The sequence below is a fragment of the Styela clava genome, chromosome 8 (assembly GCF_964204865.1).
Source record: "Styela clava chromosome 8, kaStyClav1.hap1.2, whole genome shotgun sequence".
Classification (NCBI taxonomy): Eukaryota; Metazoa; Chordata; class Ascidiacea; order Stolidobranchia; family Styelidae; genus Styela; species Styela clava.
In genome coordinates, this window is record NC_135257.1 from 16,898,525 (window position 1) to 16,919,267 (window position 20,743).

Genomic DNA, 20,743 nt, shown 5'->3' on the forward strand with positions numbered 1-20,743 from the left:
GACTGACTGAAAACCAGCTTGTATTGCGCTATCTCGCGAAAACACTCTCAAAATAGGCGTCAAAAAGTTTGCATCGGTAAAGTATAAGAATAATTTTTCTGAGGTCCAGGGTGGGGAAAAATCCATACCGGTACTGTGATAAAACGCAGCTTTCCGTAAATAATTTTGCATTTGTAACGTATAGAAAGAAATTTCCAAGGGCCGCGAAAACATCCAAAAGTAGCTTTCACTTTCTGGCAGTTGAGTCAAAAACGTTAGAGAACAAATCACCCAAAAACTAAAACGCGGCAGAGTTGGTGATAGCACTAATGGACCTTTCCCTGAACTTTGACCCCCGAAAAATTCTTCCTATACTTTACCATTGCAAAATTTTTGGGGCTATTTTAAGAGTGCTTTGGCAAGTTGGCGCCTGTTAAATGGGGCGTGTGTTTCAAATCATCATTATGATTCATCGCATACAACAATCTATTTTTTAAAAGTACCGGTAAAGAATTTTAGCCTAGTCTATCACAGCTATTTCTACACTAATTTTTATTACTGCAATTAAATTAAAACTTCTAGGAAGACAGAGTGATCATTGAGTTATCTGATTTAGATTTAAGTTTCCGAAACACAACTGAAAACTAACAAATAGAGTTCAAAAATGCAAAATCGAGGTAATGTTTACGACCACGTTTGAAAATCTGTCTGAGTGAGAAAAGTGTCTGAGCGGATGCGAAAAGGGAGCATTGTTACGTCACTTTTTGCATCTTGCTGATTGGCCAATGTCACGAAGTAAACAAGGAAGTCGATGCTTGGGGAAAGGTCCATAGCCTATTTTTTTTCCGGCGTCTCGTGACCGTGTTTACATTTTCAAACTCGCAGTAGTTGTCTTGCGTTCACGTTTGTGTGGTGTTGTCCATTGCTAACCTAAACAGATGATGAAGTTTGCAATAATTTTGCTTTGCTTGACAGCCATTTGTAATGCTGGGCAGATGTGAGTATACACCCTCTACGTTCTACTGTTCTAGGCTGCACTTTCATATTTTGCAATGTCCTGATGTCTGAATGCAGGAATTTAATGCATCTTCGTACCGGTACTTTAGCGTCGGAAATTACTAAATTCAGGAATTGCCGTACCGCAGAACCGTATCCTACCGTGATATACGGTACCGGTACAGATACAAATTTTATGAATTTTTCAAATGCCAAGATATGAACTTTTTACTTTACTCAGCACAAATTCTGAAATTGCGTACCGGTACTCCAGAACTCAGTAACTGCAGGACTGGTGTTCTATTATGGTCTCACAGTCTAACAGGGCTGATGTACCGGTAGGCTAGCTGTGTAGAGTGGCCAGGTGGTGCTATCTTATTCTTAACCACTGCTGCAATGAGTGCAGGGGAAACGTAACACTAAAATTTATTACGAATTGATTTATCAAAACTAAAGCACATTTGCCATGCAATTTCTGAGTTTGCATGACTGTTCTACTGCTTTAGCATCTTTACCAGCTCAATACTGTAAAGCCCTGAAATCTTTATCTCATACTTTTTATTATGCATTAATTAAGCATCATCATGTCCATTATTCTTTCGCTGTGAAAAGTTATCCTTCGGATAATAACTTGGAATCTCACTGTCTCATGACTTATTTTTTCAGTGTTAAGCTGAAAAAGTTCAAGAGAATTCGAGAACATCTCCGACAAGAGGGGTTAACATATACGAGTAACCTTGCCAACAAGTACAACTTTGGTTCAGTGGGAGATGGTGGACCTGAAATATTGAAAAACTATCTTGATGTAGGTTCTAGATAAAATATTAGCTCGCTTGAATAAAATTATCTAGAGCTAGCATACAGTTGATTCTGAGAGACAAGTGTGGTAATTAAATCGTGGCGATTGAAGTCAAAATTTTCAACAAATTCAAATTATATTAAATTGACTAAACATTCTCATCAGTCAAGTCAAGAAGGCATGCGGGCGCCAAAGTTTTCAAAGTCTGAGTTAATATTCCATTTTAGCTAGTTGTGCTAGTTGAATTTTTTTTGATAGATAGACTAGCCTGAACCAGAATTCCTTAGAAATTTATCTTTTATTTTATTCATCATTATTTACCAGGCGCAATATTTTGGGGAAATACAAATCGGTACTCCTGGACAAAAGTTTGCTGTAGTTTTTGATACAGGATCATCGAATTTATGGGTTCCATCATCTACTTGCTCGTACCTCAACATTGCATGCTGTAAGTTCAAAATATTAATGCAATATTCTATTGTAGTATGTTCACAATATTTTTCTTTTTTCTGCACAGCAAATCAATCTACATTGTATATTGCCCATCAGAAGGATTTTGTTCTCTTAACCTAATTCAGATATTTTCTGCTGATCTTACATTTCTGGTGCATAGATGTAAACAGTGTTACTTTTTACATCGGTCAGGATTGGGCCAATATTGTTTTTACCTAATAAGATAAATTTTGTTACTCTATGAAATGTAAACTTTTAACATGGTTAAATTTTGAATAAAAATGATTCGTATTAACCAATTTGCCCCTATTCTTATTTCTCCGAAATTTTTAATAATACCTTTATTTAATATTTATATTTTAATCTGGACGATATTTTTCCTATTCAGTGCTCCACAACAAGTATGATCACACAGAATCAGATACTTATAAAAAAAACGGAACTGATTTTCAAATTCGATATGGATCAGGGAGTCTAACTGGATTTTGCAGTCAGGATGATGTTACAGTAAGATTTTCTTATATGGCTCATCTATAACAGTGGCTGTTAAAGTATGGGTCGCTGAAGGTCTTAAAATGGGTTGCGCCAAGATCGTCAATGCAAGGACGATCCAAGATGAGAGGGCCGAATCTTTCAGCTGGTCCAATTTATCTTCTAGACTGGTATTTAAGAACAATGAAATATAAAATGTCATTTACGGAAAGAACTGGCTTGAGCACATTGTTGCATCACAATTTATATATATATATATATATACCATTAATACTAATTGTTTTATGGTGTCGATAACTATACACTTCGCTTGTTGTTGTGTTGATGGCGCAAAATGTCATCTTACTGAAGCAAAATGACCAAAAATGGATGCCTCTTTTGGTAATGTGAATCCTACTGAACAAGGCAAAAAAGATGCTTGTCTCCCAACATTAGTTAATTCATGATCTAGCTAGAGAGAATGTGGCTCCAGCTGATGATTGAAAACTTGTACATTGTGAGAGAGACCGAAGGCCTAGCGAGGTCTTGTTTGCGACACACAGCGGTATAGGTAATTGGAAACGGGGCAATGACTTTTCTGCTACCATTCGCGACTACGAGTTTGTGCGAGCAAGGAATTTCGTCACTGACGAATATTAAAACGAACCCTCGCAATTGCTTCGATTCTAGTGATGACTCGCGCATTGCGCTCAGTAAAATAAAGCTGTGTATTAGAGACAAGAAATTTCAGTTTCACCAATCACATTGAGTTAATGGACCGTTTCTAATAAATCGTTGTCTGTATTTGAGTCGAAGAGTACTAAAATTAAAAATACATTTTCGCAATGTTAAGGTTTTGGTCACAAGAATTCATAAAACTCAGATTTGGGTCGAGCTAACAAAGAACCATTGGTCTATAAGAATACTGTATATGATTGTAAGATGTGTAAAGCAGATTTGGATTTGCAGACTCCAGTCATAATTTATATTTTAATACGTTCATGGACAGACTACAAAAAGTGTGAAAAATTGGTGATCAGAATTACCATAGTACTTCAAATTCAACATTTATGCGAAGAAAATTAATCTATTCTAAATTTGACCCAGATATTGGTAATTCAACTCGAAAGAATTTTTCAGAATATCATCAGGAGATGGTTTTCTTTTTTCACAAATGACAGTTTATTTTTGAGTGGTTCATGTAGTAACTAGTCTCATTTTATTTGTTCCTATAATATTGTTTCTGATGTAATATTATGCCACAATTCTATTTTGCTATGTTAATTGGATATATCATGTAAAGTTGCATAATGATATTGATAAGGGTACGCTAAACAGGAAGGTTTTGGTTTTTCATCATATTGTAGTAATATCATTATAATAATGTATGTAATATCATCATGTAGAAAGTAGAGTCTATTTACCATTAAAACAAAATTGTAACCTAGTAAAAAGGAATTATTAATTTGTCAGGTAAAGCCTTTTTTGAGACGCGATAAAAATAAATGTGTCACCTGAATCTCAAGAAATGTCTTTCCTTTTTAATGTAAGCAAATTCATGCGAGTCACGCGCCTATCCCATGATACTGGAATAAACCGGTGAAGACAGTCATTGACCAATATCATGTGATTCTGTAAATCAGTAAACAAGTTGCACTTTGAAATATCACATGACTTTTTTCATGTCTGCTTTTTTGCTCATGCATGCATGTTGACACTGCAAATATTGCGTAATGTGTGAAATATGAATGCAAATAATAATGACTGCAAATTTTTTAAAAGCAAATATTTTTAGTAGTATACTTTAGTAAAAAGATTTCTGGGCTGATTTATACAGTCATGCATATTTAGAAAAATATATGTAACATAGCCTTCTAGAACTCATGATTTCACTGTAAAACTACAAATATTACAAAAACGTTGATACAGCTTTTGAATTTTCAAAAAACTCTGGGAAGCGCTCTAATTTTAAATGATTGGACATACTTATTATACCATTTGAAACATGGTTGTCAAGATCTGTTGTGGTGTTCCTTCTAAATGTTGTAAATATTCAGATTGAAATTAAGAACAAAACTGTAACTTGATATTAATACGAGCTATTTAATCAATACTTCTATCTCGTGATTTCATTTAACCGGTTCATTTCACTATACTTTGTTTAAAATAATATTGCATTATTGCAACACCACATCCTTTGATGGCCAACAATCACATCCTATTATATTATTGCCTAAGTGCAATTTTTATATTATTCATTTTGTGGTCTTTTATTTAGTCATCAGCATAAAGCCTGAGGGTATTCCTAATGAATATTTATGGAATTTTATATCGATTGTATATTTTTTTAACATCACTAAAATGAGTAAACAAAATACTATTATATTATTATGACTGTGTGTATGTGGGTTGATGCATTATTATATAATCTTATTGAACCAAGTACTTCCATCATGTGTAAGCATTCTGTTTAGTCATTTCCTTCACTGTTTGGGAATTTGATATTTCTTGTTTTGCTTTCATTTTAGAGCAAATTTAGAGCAAAATACTTAAACCATTACTAATTCAAAAACAACAAACCTGGTTAAGATATATTGAAAACTGACTTCCGAACAAAATTGAAACTGTAAAGGAACTTTATGGACACCCTGTATAATGATTGGGTTATTGCATGCCTAACTACCAATGCATTTTCTATGCTTTTAGTTTTGTGTAAGTAGATTTGTATGAAATGACCGAAATGCTTTTAATGCCCATTATACACTAAGATTTCATCAAAGGGTGTCAGATAATTGGAATTTCATCCATTTTTTCTATATTTTCACAGATTGCAGGATTGCCAGCTTCTAATCAAACATTTGCAGAAGCCGTCAAAGAACCTGGCATCACTTTTGTTGTAGCTCAATTTGATGGAATACTGGGGCTCGGTTATCAAAGTATTTCTGTAAATGGAATCAAACCTGTGTTCAATACAATGGTTGAAAGTACTGGAATGAAACCACAATTTTCATTCTACTTAAACAGGTATAAATTTTCTTGATGAATTTTTCTCAATTCATTTCTTGCAGTGGTGAGGACGTTGATGAATGGAGTGTCATCTGCTAATTGTCTCTGCTAATTAATTAGCGATAGCACAAGATTCAGCATCAAGTAATACACAAAATTATTCAATATTCATGGTCATGATAAGGAATTGCTAATTGTGGAAAAATCGGTAGAATATGGCCTAAAAATATATCATCAAAAAAAAATTTATTTTTCGGCCGACAAACTCTCGATAATAACAAGGACATAGGTCGAATGGAGTGGGTTTTTAAAATAGTTTACTATGCGGGTATTTGGTAAACGGATTTTTATGGAGTGAACTATTGTGACAATATAAGTGTTTGTCTTTCCCATGTAATTTGAAAAACGAAAAATACTTTTTTTAGAGGTAAGTCCGATTACAGGTCATCTGAGCTTTGAGACGAGTCCGAGTTAATAAATGAGTTAAGTCTCGCTGGCAGTTAGATGATGATGAGTCATCCCATTTAGATGATTCGAAACACTTTGAATCTTGAATTAATGGTGACTTGAGTACTACTCAAGTTGAATTAAAAAATGGCTCCAGGTTCAAGCCTCTCCAACACTCATACTCTTGACGAAATACAAAGTTTGTTACACAAAGTTTGTTACCATATTCCACTTCATTTTATCGACTGTGCATATATTTATTTGATCAAATTCTTTTTTAAATGTTAAGAAATCCCAACCAACAAATAGGAGGCGAAATCTATCTTGGTGGTGTCGACACCAGTAGGTTCACTGGAGATTTCAGCTGGAATAAAGTTACAAGAAAGGTGATAAGTTGAAAACATTTTGGCTATGATAATTCAAAGTATTTGAGTATTGAGGTCATCGAATTTTCTAATAACATCTAAATGAATCATTTTACCATTTCATCAGCTGATACTAATCAATGAATTTGCTACAAAATTGAACAATCTCAATTTTTTTGCTGAAACGAATTTTCATAAAATCGTTTTCTTGAATTTAATATACATCATATTCATGTGTCTTTTATTATTAATAATTATCAGATCAGCGAACTAAATACCTAATTTGAATACATTTGTTTATTTTACATCAGCTCCAGCTAATCTCAACTGAGTAGGGGAACTTTAGGCAGTTATCTTATCTATCTTAATTGTGTTTGAGGATGCTATCCAATGAAATTGATTTTCTTCTTTCAGGCATACTGGCAAATTCATATGGACGGTGTTAATGTTACTCATTCTCCTCATGGGAAGATCAGGGTGAAATATTTTTTTCATTATTTTAGGGTTATTGTCATTTTTAATAATATCTTTTTGAAGAGACCATTGTAGTAAAGGTTTTGACTTACAAGATAGGAATTGTTGTTTTTGAATTTTTAAATGATCTTATCATTTGCAAATGTATGAGATAAAATTGGTTTCAATTGCTTGCCCAAATTTAAAACTGCATCTATTCTTTTTCCAAAATATTTCATTTTTTGTGAACAGGTTGGAAAAACTACAGTATGTGATGGAGGATGTGAGGTAAGTCCATTTTTGAGAATTCTTTTTTTTGTTATCCGAGCGTTGAAACTATAAAAACATTTATTATATTAGGTAAGGTTGCTGTAGGGTGCTCCATTTATTAACTGCTGGTTGGTTACGGTTACGGCTTCTATGCATCTGAAACAAAAAACTGGCTAAACCTGGTAACCGTACAAGAGGCCATGGTATGCCATATGATCAATCTGTCTTATAAGGCTTCCTTTCTTCGGAATTAATAAAATGATAAGTTATCCAGATGTTTGCACGTTATTTACAATTTCCATCAAGGACTCAAATCATGTTTTGAATTTTACATATGATGAATATAAATTTTTTGACGTTTAGTAACCACGTAATTTATATTGTTAGGCTATTGTCGATTCCGGAACTTCCCTGATTGCTGGCCCAACTGCTGAAATCAAAACTCTCAACATGGCGATAGGTGCAATACCTTTCATTGGAGGAGAGGTGGGTGTAGTTACTTATCGATCTCGGTATCTGTTTGTCTGTTAGACGCTCGCGATATCTCACGAAAGCGAGGTTGAATCTGCTCCAAATTTTGCATGTACATTCATCATATCTCGGACCAGAAGCCTATTGATTTTTGATGAATTATGTAGTATAATTAGCGAGTTATTAATTAATTAGTGATGGGACACGTGGTGTCGCTGTGGAGTAAGAGTGAAGGAATCGAAACCGCAGTTTGTTTTGGGGGATCCCCTAACTTTCGATCGATAAGTTTTCGGTCTCCGACCGATATTCTTGTTTTAAATGTCAACAAGGAAATATTTTGTGTAATTCATTTTTTTAGGAATTACAATCAAATAATAATAGAATGTCAAATTTTATCACAAATTTTTGATTTGATTTCTTCCAAATGATATGAATTGGGAGGTTAAATAAATTCTATAATACTCAAATCTCGGTGTTGCAAATATCAGTATTGAACCTTCTATTTTTATATGTTTGCAATAGTATGCAAGATTTGTGTTTGTGATCTAAGCAAATTATGAATACGTGCAGTGCCGAACGGTTATGTTTTAAATTTCAGATACTAATTTTGAGCTCGCTATTCAAGTTCCCAAGTTTCAATCCTGAGTACATAGATGCTTCATTTTTACCTAAATCAAAAGAAAAAAAACACACTTCAATATCATTATTCTTTCTTTAGTGGTTGGTGTTGTGCAATAACATTCCAAACATGCCGAATATCAATTTTATTCTGAGCGGGAAAACTTACACTCTCACACCACATGACTACGTTCTTCAGGTAAACCAAGTAAAATTTCTGTTTTAGTTTGAAGGAATTTAAATAAATTTTGAAACTTTGGATTTTTAATATTTAAGAAATAGGTTAGGCTTTCTCAATATATATATATCTCGGCGGAGTTGTGGCGCATCATGCCAAGCAATAAGCTCGCTATCGCACCTCTGTTCGCAGGTTCGAATTCCATGTGGGGATTAGTTATGTGGGAGAGGATTGCTGGACTCCTTGCCATCGAAGGGTGGTTCACGTAACTGCTGGTTGGTTACGTCTTCCTCCACTATCAAGTCCATGCTTCGGAAAACAATGTGCATGTGGTATTCCTGAGAGATATCGCAAGTAGAAATGGGTTCTTACTTTTCGTGTGCTCAACTTTTTAGTGGTTCACAAATCATCACCATTTCATTTTGTAATATATCCTCATTTAATGATTTGGTTTGAGAATTTACATGGGCCCACTTTTTACCATATGCTTAAGCTGTCTTATTTGCCGTGATCCACCCTTCTTGCAATATATCAAAATTCGGTGCTCCAGAAATATGTGTACCAATACCAATATGAAGATATCTCTTTTTGTTCGCCTACTTCACATCAAGTTGTGTAGAGAGACTGAAACCTATGGCCAGGGAGTATATTCACTTGGCTAACACAAACAGTCCCGAACTTGTAATAGAACTAAAATAAGGAAAATCAAAATTAAATTATGGCCTAACCCTAACCTGGTACACATAGTACGCGAGTACCCATCATTCAATGATTTGATTCAAGAATATACTTTTATTTCCTGACTTCCTTCAACGCTAATTGCACAAATAGTCTTACCTTCCTTCGTGAATACAACTCACTTAAATTTCAGGAATCTGCTGCTAATTCGACAATTTGCGTTTCTGGCTTCATGGGAATGGATATTCCTCCTCCTGCTGGACCTTTGTGGATCCTCGGCGATGTCTTCATGGGAAAGTATTACACAACATTTGATGCTGGAAATGACAGAGTTGGATTTGCGACTGCTGTAAATCCAAAGTAGAAAGTCAGGACGATGTATTTTGAGAATTGTTACCATGATGATTTGGCTCTGACTGTAATCAACATACCTTTCAGTATAAATAATGCATGTAGTTGATACAAAAACACCATATTTCTGTTGCAAATTTTAATTAATTATTTTCAATATTGGAATACAGACTACATCACCTTAATTTTTATGAACACTTTACAAATGCTGCTTATCAAGTTTGTCATCATTGGTACATTCTCTCGCTTTTCTCTTTTATTTTGTCAGCTATCTATGTAATTTTTTTTGCAACATTTTCACCTCTTCTCAAGTTCATGTCATTATCTTCTTGTAAGCTTTCCATATCAATTCCCGCAAGTGCAAGTTTTACGTTTGTTGCCTAAAGAAATGTGCTCTGTATTGCTGTAATGTCGGCAGTTATTTGTTTTCTGTATTTATGGGCTTTTCATCAAACACGCTGCGACCTGGCGATGTAATTTGGTAACTGATCTGAAATGAATAGAAAAAAAGTATTCTTGAAAGGAGAATCTTGTTTTAAAGAATTTCGATGTTAATTTACCTGCAATATTTGGAATGGAATAATAAATTTTGTGACGTCTGTGGAAATCATGCTGCTGTACAAATTTACTTTTCTCGAAATCTGATTGTATAAATCATCCGTCGTTTGCGCAAGCTGAATGAAGATTTAGATTATTCTTGATTGGCGCGAGAAAATACTAGCTTTCCTCCAGGCATTCCGATTAAATAATTTTATTAAAGTTTGCAAAGTGGATATGTGAATCCATCCGCTGTAGATGGTATAGCATTCAGAAAATTGCGTGGATGGTTTGAACAAATACGCCAAACGAAGAACTGTGGCAAGTATACTCAAGTTGAGGGCCGTGTACTGGTCGCATGGAGGATTTTAGTGGTAGGTTTGCTAATGGTTTTCGAATGTTGTGGAATAGATTTAATTAACTTTAAGGAATTTATTGCCACCCGGTTATAGCCAACACTAGTCATATGCATATCACTTCCACGATAGGCTGCAAATGTAATCGGTCCTAGTTATTCAAAATATCTAGAACTCACAGGTACAGTGCTTGGTATGCCACTCGATTTTATCTTATGACAGCTCCAGATAATCGGGGACCTGCGGACTTTGATAAACATAATACCGTGTCGTTAGCTGAATAAGCGCAGCTGTGACATTCCCACGAGTGACGTATACTACTATTATTATCGTGGTAATAACTGTTTCATTCAATAACAATTCCCATTTTTGTAACTGTGTTTATGGGACTCACAACAATGAAAATTATTGGGATATTTTTCTTCGTTGTCCTCGCAAATTTTTCACTTGCGAAGAAAGATTTTACTGGGTGAGTGAAGCATTTATTTTTCAAAAAAGCGTCCACAAATCACTAGCCATCTTGTGTATAGTTCGTTTGACTAACTTTTTATACAATTCGCAATCAAGACGTGGCTTTAAGAGGCAGATGGGTTTCAACACGGAGGTGTGCCAAAAGATATTGACCAAAGAAGAAATGTTTTTAAAATATTACGAGTTATTAGACGATAAAAGCAAGCCATTTTTGGCGATTTTTTTTTTATTTTTATAAAATAGGTATTTTTGTAAGGCTGTGCACCTGTCTGTTAACTCAGATTTTATTTTAAGAATTCCGAAAGCCATAAAAATGGAGATTTAGTATGACATGTACATTTGTACAATTGTTCCATCATAATGAATTATCATTGTTACCGCAGGACTATTGTGACGTTACAAAGGCAAAATAACCTCGGCGAAGTATTTTCGAGTTTTTGCATCTCTGATTCTAGCTTAGCGCGTATTAATTTAAATTTATACTACAATCCAATTCACCCTGGTTGGCTTTTATATAGGGTGCATTGCTGTTTTATGCTTTATATTTAATCTTAGTCTTATTTCGGTGGGTGTGCAGAACGTGTTATCTTGATGAAATATATATTTTTAAACATAAAAAATAATGTAACTGAAACTGATTATCCATTTTGGGGATTAGACATTGTAGATACTAATAATTACGTTCGTTTTTGGAATGTTTGGTTTTCAGGATTGGTGTATATAGTAAAGTTGCAAAATTGCGTATGTCCCCAAGTCATAGACACATTTCTGCCTAAGTTACAGTGCGCCATTATGACGTCACATAACTGCGTCATACAAATTAACTTAAATCCGTCTACGACCAAAAAATTGAACCATGGCAAATTATTGACTATCAATATCATTAGGAAGTTTTTTACGTTTTTCTCAAAACTGCTAAAAATGACTTACGCAATTCGATTATTAGCGTGACGATATGTACCGTGTTTCCCCGAAAATAGGACTAGGTCTTATTTCAATTTTCTTTCGAAAAATAACACTAAGCTTTATTTTGGGGGAATGCCTTTCATTTTTATTTATTATAAACAAAATTACAGAGTAGAGAATTAGGCTACGAGATTTCGAATATATATATAGTATATATATACAAAGTAAGAAAACCGATATCCATTTACTTATAAATAACACGTCTTTATTTAAAATAACTGCTAAACATAGATTATTAATCGTTAAAAACGTGTGAGAGAGATTTCCTGCTATCTACTTGGTAAAAAAATCGCGCTATCGACTAGGTCTTATTTTAAGGGGTGGGCTTATATTTAAAAACATTTTTAAAATTCAGGCTGGGTTTGGGGAAACCCGGTATATGCGCAATTTTGCTTTTCACAACTTTCAGTCAGTTCGTCTACTCTATTCTATAATATCTTACACGGGGTGCTATGTTTGTTGCTTCACACAAGCCACCTTTTTTCTACCAGTAGGCCTATTCAAGATGCGAAAACGGGTATTACATAATATATTATGTGACCTCAAATTTTCTTTTACAGAGACCAAGTTTTAACATTGTATCCCGAAACTGAACGTCAGGTGGATATTATTCGAAAGCTTGGAGAAAGAGATGGCTTGGTGAGATAATAAGCAAATGTTTTATTTTTCCTCGCACGCAATTGATCTATAGAGGTGCAACCCCTCTCCGATTGACAGCTCATACACACCTTAGCATGAAAGCATCTGTGCAATCTTTTTGTTGGAATACCGGTATTAAGCAGTTGCCCGATACAGCAATATTCACCTGATTAGATTTTTACAATTTTTACAATCTATTTTAATAGTATAATTGAATACTAGTTTGTATAATTGAATACTAAGTGCTGTTCTTTTTATGTTTAGTGCATGTATTCACAACTTAAATTGATTGAAAAATTATTGCCTGATTTTACAACAGTTTATTTTACCCTGTGCTTCCTCTCGTACGTTTTTAATTTCATTTTAAGTTTTGGTGGTTTCCTAGGTAATATATCTGCATTTTACTTTTCTGTTGTAATTGTTATGTTGTTTTGCTTTATGCCGCATAACATCATACAACTTTTTGAAAGACAACTTTCCATAACTTACTCATATTTTATATTTAGTTGTTCTTTTTTCATTACTAATTAGGTTGATTTCTGGAGTCCGGACAGCGGAGATCTTGTTCGAGTGGATAGTGCTGTAGACATCCAGTTCCCAAGGTATTATTCAAGACTACTATATACACATAAAATCGCGTTCCTTCGAATTTTTTTTCACCGACAGCAATATTATACTTTAATTCTTAATTTTCCAAAGGGTACAATTAGACGAACTGAAAGCTCTTATGGACAACAATGAAATTGAATACAAGGTATGACAAAAGTTGTTTATTCCGGTTTTAAATTAAAATCATCACCCGATTATGTAGGCCTACATCGTGCATTTAGACATATTTAGTAACAGCACACTACCAAAATATAGCCGAGCTTGGATTATCTACAAAACATCTATGGTTTGAAAGACGACTTCTTAGTTTTATTTATGAATGAATCTCCTTGATCGAATGAATCTCCTTGGTACGCTTGTTTTTGCAAAGGCATAAAAGTTATTGATTCTATTTCCTTAGTGAAGGCTTTTGCTTCTTTTATTTGCTTGTTTGAACTGTTGCTTAATAATAATTTTACACATAACAGCGTAAAAACTTGACAGTATCTATTATGCTACATATTTTAAAACAGGGGTGGCCAACCTTTCACATACCATGCGCCACGTTTTAAACATAATGTTTCAGATGCGCCGTAAATCTCTTGTATTCCCACGCCTAATGTCCGCATCTTGTTGAAATCATATAAATTTATAATACACACATATATATACACACGTATATGTAGTTTTTACAATTTACAACTTCACATGAATAGAAATTGAGCAAGGAAGTATAATAAATAAAACTACTCTACTCTACCCTCGATTCTAATTGGCCTTTGCCAATCAGCTGTTTGGCCTAGCGTCGCGGATTTTACTCCAGGCTTCTTCGAGATTAGCATTGCGTCACAGCAAGCGATTTTATGCTTCGCTTTTGTTGACAACAGTCATTTGAAGTTTGGATGAAAAAGGTGGTATTTAGGGGTCATTTTCAGCATGTTGTGGGTTGATTTATAATACATCTTTTAGGCTTGGGCAATTCAACTGGTTGTTCAATGATTATTGGGAGATATTTGGGAAGTCTGGGCAATGGAAAATCCATGTTTCAAGCTGATAAATGACGATTTTTCATTTTTCCAGAAGTTCTGAACTTTTTACTTCAGTAGGGAAAAAATAGTAAATTTTACTAATTTTTGCTAAAAGTTTAGAATGAATGTCATAAAGTCCGTCCAAAAGCTAACGCCGATAATCGCCTGTTGTTTCTAATTCCAACAAGTCGTAAGTGGGCGACGTGGAGTAAAGAGAATAGATTTTAGGTACAATCAAAAGTCACCTTCTAAATCGCAAAAAATCGGCTTGGCGTGGAGAAGCCAAGTGCAATTAACAATTTTGGCATGAAAAGGGTTAAAGATGCAATACGCCACCTTTAATCATGCAATGCGCCACGTTTGGCGCATGCGCCATAGGTTGGCCACCCCTGTTTTAAAAACTCGTTGATAGCAAACAATCACAGCTTTTCAACTAGTACAACTTCGAAGTAATTCTGTTGAAATAAATGCTGTGTAAAAATAAATTTTGTGTTTAGGTAATTCAATTCTGCTATCGTGAAAGCTCCACATGCCGTTTAGTATTTGCGCGTATTCTAGTATTTTTTATTTAATTTGGTCACTTAAAAGAAGGTTGGGCATTATTTACAATATTAATACTGCACCATATTCTATGAAATAACTTATATTTATACACAGATAAAAATCCACGATGTGCAAAGTCTGATCGAGAATCAGGTGAAAGGACGAAAGGACGCAAAGAGGTCATTGACCCACAATTACAACGTTTATCACCCGCTCGAAGAGGTGACGTATTGAACAGAATACAATTCAATTTTTCCATCGCAAGCATGTTTAACTTCTATTTTATCTAACTAACGTATTCGGCACTCAAAAAAGAAGGTTACTACCCTATTTTACAGACCAAAGGCGCACTTTGAATCTCTCTTTTTTTCTCAAAAATTGATCGTGCGCCGGTGCGCCTAATTGTCGACACTCAAAACCAGCATTGGACATCGCAATAAAACAGTTGCGTCTCATAGCCGGATTATGTTGAATAAAACCAATCTTAGCAATTTTTTGACAGTGCACCTTATAATATGATGCTCATTTTCCGTAAAATAGATACATTTTTCCATTATAAATATTCAATTTCATGTTTAAAATTTATTCAGAGCTCTAAATGGAAATGATCACGTCTACTGGCTTCTCCAAATTTATATTATTCTAGAATATATTTTTTAAGGATATTTGCCTTACTGAGAAGGTAACGAGAGTGATCGGGCGACCACTCAAATGAGATTAGCTACTGACATTATAAGTAATTATAGAGTTGGATTGCGCAAAACTACCAAGTGACGCGAGACTTGAAGCGGTTCATGACAATACTATCATAAAAACAGATATAAGATAAAGAATCCCATATAACTGAATGAAAAAGATTTGGGCATAGAATGCTTTTTGTCTTGCAAAATGGCAGTAAACGGGTGAGAGTTACAGCCGATCGAGTTCGGTGGCCATAGTCGACACGACCGAACGACTCAATTTCGACTTAATTTAGACATTTACTATCTCACGTTCTCGCGCTACGCCGTTTCGTAATCCTTGGATGTACGTATTCACTCAGCTGATATATATCCATTTATCAAATGTTGTCTTTTACAGATATATGAGTGGGTTGATGATATAGCAAATGAATATCCGGATCTCGTGACGAAATCAATTCTTGGAAACTCATACGAGGGAAGAGAAATTCCGATGCTTACTATCACGAAAGACATAAACAATCCCGTTGTTTTCATAGATTGTACTTTTCATGCAAGAGAATGGATAAGTCCTGCCGTCTGTCAGTGTTTCACTAGAAATGTAAGCCAAAGAATGTTGTTCGATAATTCAAAAATATTTCAATATGTACAAAGTGAAATTTACAACATTTTTTTATTGTCAATCATGCTCTTCTAAAGCGTGAATTGTGGATCCCTTAAAGCAGTTTATGCTTACCTGCATACTCCTATTTAAAAGATAATAACATAAAAAATAAAATTATAATACTAAAATCAGGGCGCTACAGAAGTATGTGTACCAATATGGAGGTAGCTAACACTGTTCGCCTATTTTACATCAAGTTGCGTGAAGGGAATGGAAGCTATGAACAGGGGTCACTAACACAGAGAGTCACCGAACTTGTAATAAAACTAAAATATAGAAAATCGGAATAAAAATATGGCCTAACCTCTAACCTTAACCTGACACTACAGAAGTACCAAATCAGGTACATACTACAGCAGAGTTATTGGCTGAATCAAGTACTGTAAAAAATAAAGTTTGTAACGGCACATTTTTGTTTTTGCAGCTTCTGCAAGGATATGGAAAGGATCCGATCTTCACCAGACATTTAGATAGATTGACGTTTTACGTCATACCGGTTGTAAATGTGGATGGTTATGCTTACTCATGGCTCGAGGTTTGTTTCTACTATTATAATCAACAGGGAACATTTCTCAAAATAAACTCAAATACTGCTACTCTAAATAAATCAATCGTTCTACTCGTTGAATATGGCATTTTCCCTATCAGCATGCACCACACATGTTATTTTCGGAAATTTGCAAGATTAAAACTGGAATCTCAAGTGTAAAAATCAAATTACAAAACACATCTGCCACTTCATTGCGTGATATAATACACGATGACCCCCTGACAGAACTAATAGATTACTTATGTTAAAACGAAGTAAATTTATTCAACACTTGAACTTATGTGTTTGATTGTGCACAATGGTTTTAGTCATCTAGTACGCTTTGCACATAAGTTATCTCCTCTCAAAAATTAGTTCCAAATGACCTGTTTTTTTTTTGATTAACCTATTACTTTAAGAATCGTATGTGGAGAAAAACCCGTTCGAATTATGGTACGATATGTGACGGAGTCGATCCAAACAGAAATTCAAACGCAAATTTTGGGGGCCAAGGTTCATCTGGAAACTCTTGCGATAATACCTACAGAGGGCCTGCGATGGAATCAGAAATTGAAGTCCATAACTGGGCGGAGCATTTGCGATCAGTTGCAAACAAGACTATGGTAGGAATATTTGTTTTCTAAATTAAATACGTGGATGGCTCGTGGGAATCCCACCATATGTGACGGGAAATGTTGGCAGTTAGCAAATCGGGTTCGAATTAAACCACGACTTTTATATTACATATAAAACCTAAGTTTAACGAGCATAAAAAAATAAAACACGCGTATAGAGCCAGTTGTAAGATGTAAGTCAAGACATTCACAAGCATGAAGTCTGCCGTAACATATGTACAATAAGCAAATTAGAGTCACATCAGCCAATGGTAAAGAATTAGATGCCTAGTCGCTTAGTAGTTAGTTGATAATTTGATCGTCTTACCTTTCGGCTTTACTTTCTTGTATCGGAGTCTGTCTTGTACTGGACAAATATCTTCTTTCAAACAAAAATAAGTTTAAATTTTTCTTCCCAAAGACCTAGTCAATAACGCGAATTTTTTTTTTGACCTAGTCAATAGCAAGAAATCTCTTCTACACTTTTTAAATGATTATAATATATGTTTTGCAGTTATTTTGAATAGAAACGTGTTATTTATAAGTAAATGGATATAGGTTTAAATATTTTGTACATTTGAAAATCTTGTAATTCTCTACTGTGTAATTACTTATCGATTTTCATCGGTAAGTATGTTGATAGGTATTTGTCTGTCTGTCTGTCTGTCTGTCTGTCTGTCTGTCTGTCTGTCTGTCTGTCTGTCTGTCTGTCTGTCTGTCTGTCTGTCTGTCTGTCTGTTTGTCTGTCTGTTATATGCACGCGATATCTCACGAAAGCGAGATTGAATCTGCTCCAGATTTTGCATGTGCATTCATCATATGTCGTAGCAGAAGCCTATTGATTTTGGATGAATTATGTCGTATAGCGAGTTATTAATTAATTTAGTGATGGGACACAAGGTGTCACTATGGAGTAAGAACGCTGTTTTGGGGATCCCCTAACTTTCGATCGATAAGTCTTCGGTCTCTGACCGATATTCTCGTTTCGTTTGTGATAAATTAAAATATAAGACATTAAAAAAAAAAAACCCTAGTGTTATTTTTTGAGAAAAATTGAAATGAGACCCAGTCCTATTTTCGGGGAAACACGGTATAGGATGGTGTCATGTAAAAATAGTTATACTTTATATAATATGGTAAATAAGTGTTTTACGAGACCACCAAATGTAACACATCTAAAATTTCTACTTCAAGCAAAGTTTTATAAATTATTTTCTTTGCTTATTTTTTCTCAGATATACTTGAGTTTCCACAGCTATTCTCAATTGATCGTTTTGCCGCATTCCTATACGTTCGATATAACTCCCACCATCGATGTCTTAGTGAGTATCAAGTTTGTATTTATAATGGTTTTTACAGTTTCTGTTAATGCGATTTCAAATATATGTTAAATTTTCGTATTCCCGAAGTATGTGAACCAAGATGACGGACACAGGAACGTAGTATGTGTACCAGGTTAGGGTTAGGCTATAATTTCATTTACAAATACTACGGGAGTTACTTGGCTATTCCTCAAACTCGTAATAGAACTAAACTAAGGAAAATTATATAAATTATAGCCTAACCCTAACTGTGTACACATACTACGTTTCAGTGTCCGCCATCTTGGTTCACATACTTCGGGAATACCAAAATTTCTTTGAATCAATGCAATTCAAAAATAATGTACAGATAATAGACTCAATAGCTAAAGTCAAGACCACGGGCCATTGTTCGACGGAATATCTTTTGTAGAACTCACTGATAACACAGTTGAGTGTTTTTGAAGTGTATGATTTAAATATTCATCTACATGTCATGTTTTTTCTCTGATTTGCAAAAATTAGGAGAAATACGCCAAGCAAGCGGCTACTGCATTAGGAGAGGTTTTTGGAACAGTGTACACATATGGACAGGGATCAAGCAATCTTTGTGAGTCATAACATTTTGGAATTTTCGAATACCTGATGATTCCGAATCGAATCGAATATTTTTTCGAATCCAATCTCGAATAATTTAAAGATATCTAATTGTATGCAATTTTCTGACTGTAATGAGTCCTTCAGACACATAAATGACTGAAAACATAGAATCCATCACTTAGTTAGACAGTCCGCTGAGTTGTCACACACAATAAAAACTTATTTCATCCATAACCCACTAGAAAGTCATATGTCAGAATTGCATTTTAAAAGTATGGCTTCAATAAAAAAATCAGGGATTCACCTCGACCTTTAGCGGACAAAAAAGCACTATTCGATTCGAATATTCGATGCCCAGCCTTATTGATGAGTTCTTGAAATAATTCTAATTTTGAAACAGACTTAGTTTCTGGAGGATCAAAAGACTACGCGTACGACATAGGAATCCCCTGGACCTGCACCTTTGAATTACGAGATACCGGATACCACGGATTCTTGCTACCGGAAGATCAGGTACATCGTGACCTTGCTTAGTAAATTGATTAAACATATTAGTAGCGTGAGACTGCTTATCACCGATTACAAATGGGTTGCAAATTTGTCTTTTTATTATTGTTTATTTTTGTAGGTATATTTAATGGATACTTCCGTAGTGGGTGTACCAGGTTAGGCCATAATTTTATTCCGATTTTTCTTTTTCTAGTTCTATTACGAGTTCGGGAACTGTCTGTGTTAGCCAAGTGAATATACCCCCTGCCTAAGGGTTTCAGTCCTTTTACACAACTTGATGTGAAGTAGGCGAACAAATTTAGTTACGGTACCTCCATATTGGTACACATAGCGCCGTTCAAAGTACATTTTTTCATTCAAATATATAAACTGTGAAAATGTAGTTCAAACAAATGAAATTGATTAATAAAAAACAAATGGAAACCAATTTAACACGAATCACAAACAATTTGCCCCGAGTCTTCTTCTCCTTTTTTATACAGTCCGGAAATGCTTGGATTATGCAATTGTAACATTCATAATTTGACAATCATAAACAAAAAGTATTTTTTGGTCTATTTCGACTTTTTCTGGAAATTCTTATACTTATCATATCTTTTTAGATTGAGCCAAGTTGCGTCGAAACTACAGCCGCTGTGAAGAAACTTTCTGATGCGGCACTGGAATTGTGGTACAACAGAAACCTTTGAAGTATTCACATTTCCTCGCTATAGCTTCGATTTATAATTTCTAGTTTTCTGAAATACGAATATATAATCTTGCTATAATTATGTTATTTGTTGTGCATGAAAGCGAGCGCAGAACAAAGTTGTCTAAAGGAAAATCGTCTTGTTAATATAATGTATAATATTGTAATTGTATGACCAATAATAAATAAACAAGTGGTGAACAGTGAACACTTTGTATGACTTGGTAAACAGTCTGACAGATCAGCTTAGACTCGAGAAAATATGATCAAGCTCCTATATGCTATGATGAGGTCATTCAAGAAATTCACATTGTATTGGTTGTGGTGTTGTTCACACAAACGGAATTGCTCGTATGTTCTGGCGAACAGGTGGAGTAGTAGAGAGGATCAGGGGTGCTCCAGAAGTATGCGCACCAATATGTCGCTCAACCTTAGTCCTAACCGGTACACACATACTATGTTCAGGTTGTGCGCAATCTTGGTGCGCATACTTC

At 34.7% G+C, this 20,743-nt stretch overlaps 2 protein-coding genes across 2 annotated transcripts; both read left to right on the forward strand.

Moving 5' to 3' along the window:
• The first annotated feature begins 815 nt into the window (after positions 1-815).
• On the forward strand, positions 816-10,142 carry LOC120345659 (lysosomal aspartic protease-like). Its single transcript, XM_039415190.2, has 11 exons — positions 816-976; positions 1,642-1,780; positions 2,099-2,222; positions 2,616-2,734; positions 5,526-5,722; positions 6,441-6,537; positions 6,931-6,993; positions 7,222-7,257; positions 7,627-7,725; positions 8,429-8,527; positions 9,378-10,142. The coding sequence occupies exons 1-11, from the start codon at positions 918-920 to the stop codon at positions 9,546-9,548; spliced, it is 1,203 nt and encodes a 400-aa protein (XP_039271124.1). The 5' UTR covers positions 816-917; the 3' UTR covers positions 9,549-10,142.
• Positions 10,143-10,293: 151 nt separating this feature from the next.
• On the forward strand, positions 10,294-20,407 carry LOC120346404 (carboxypeptidase B-like). Its single transcript, XM_078115135.1, has 12 exons — positions 10,294-10,897; positions 12,426-12,504; positions 13,036-13,106; positions 13,204-13,258; positions 14,778-14,885; positions 15,744-15,944; positions 16,432-16,542; positions 16,956-17,159; positions 18,386-18,472; positions 18,977-19,061; positions 19,452-19,564; positions 20,164-20,407. Exons 1-12 carry the CDS (start codon positions 10,812-10,814, stop codon positions 20,248-20,250), a joined length of 1,287 nt encoding a protein of 428 aa, XP_077971261.1. The 5' UTR covers positions 10,294-10,811; the 3' UTR covers positions 20,251-20,407.
• Positions 20,408-20,743: the final 336 nt, after the last annotated feature.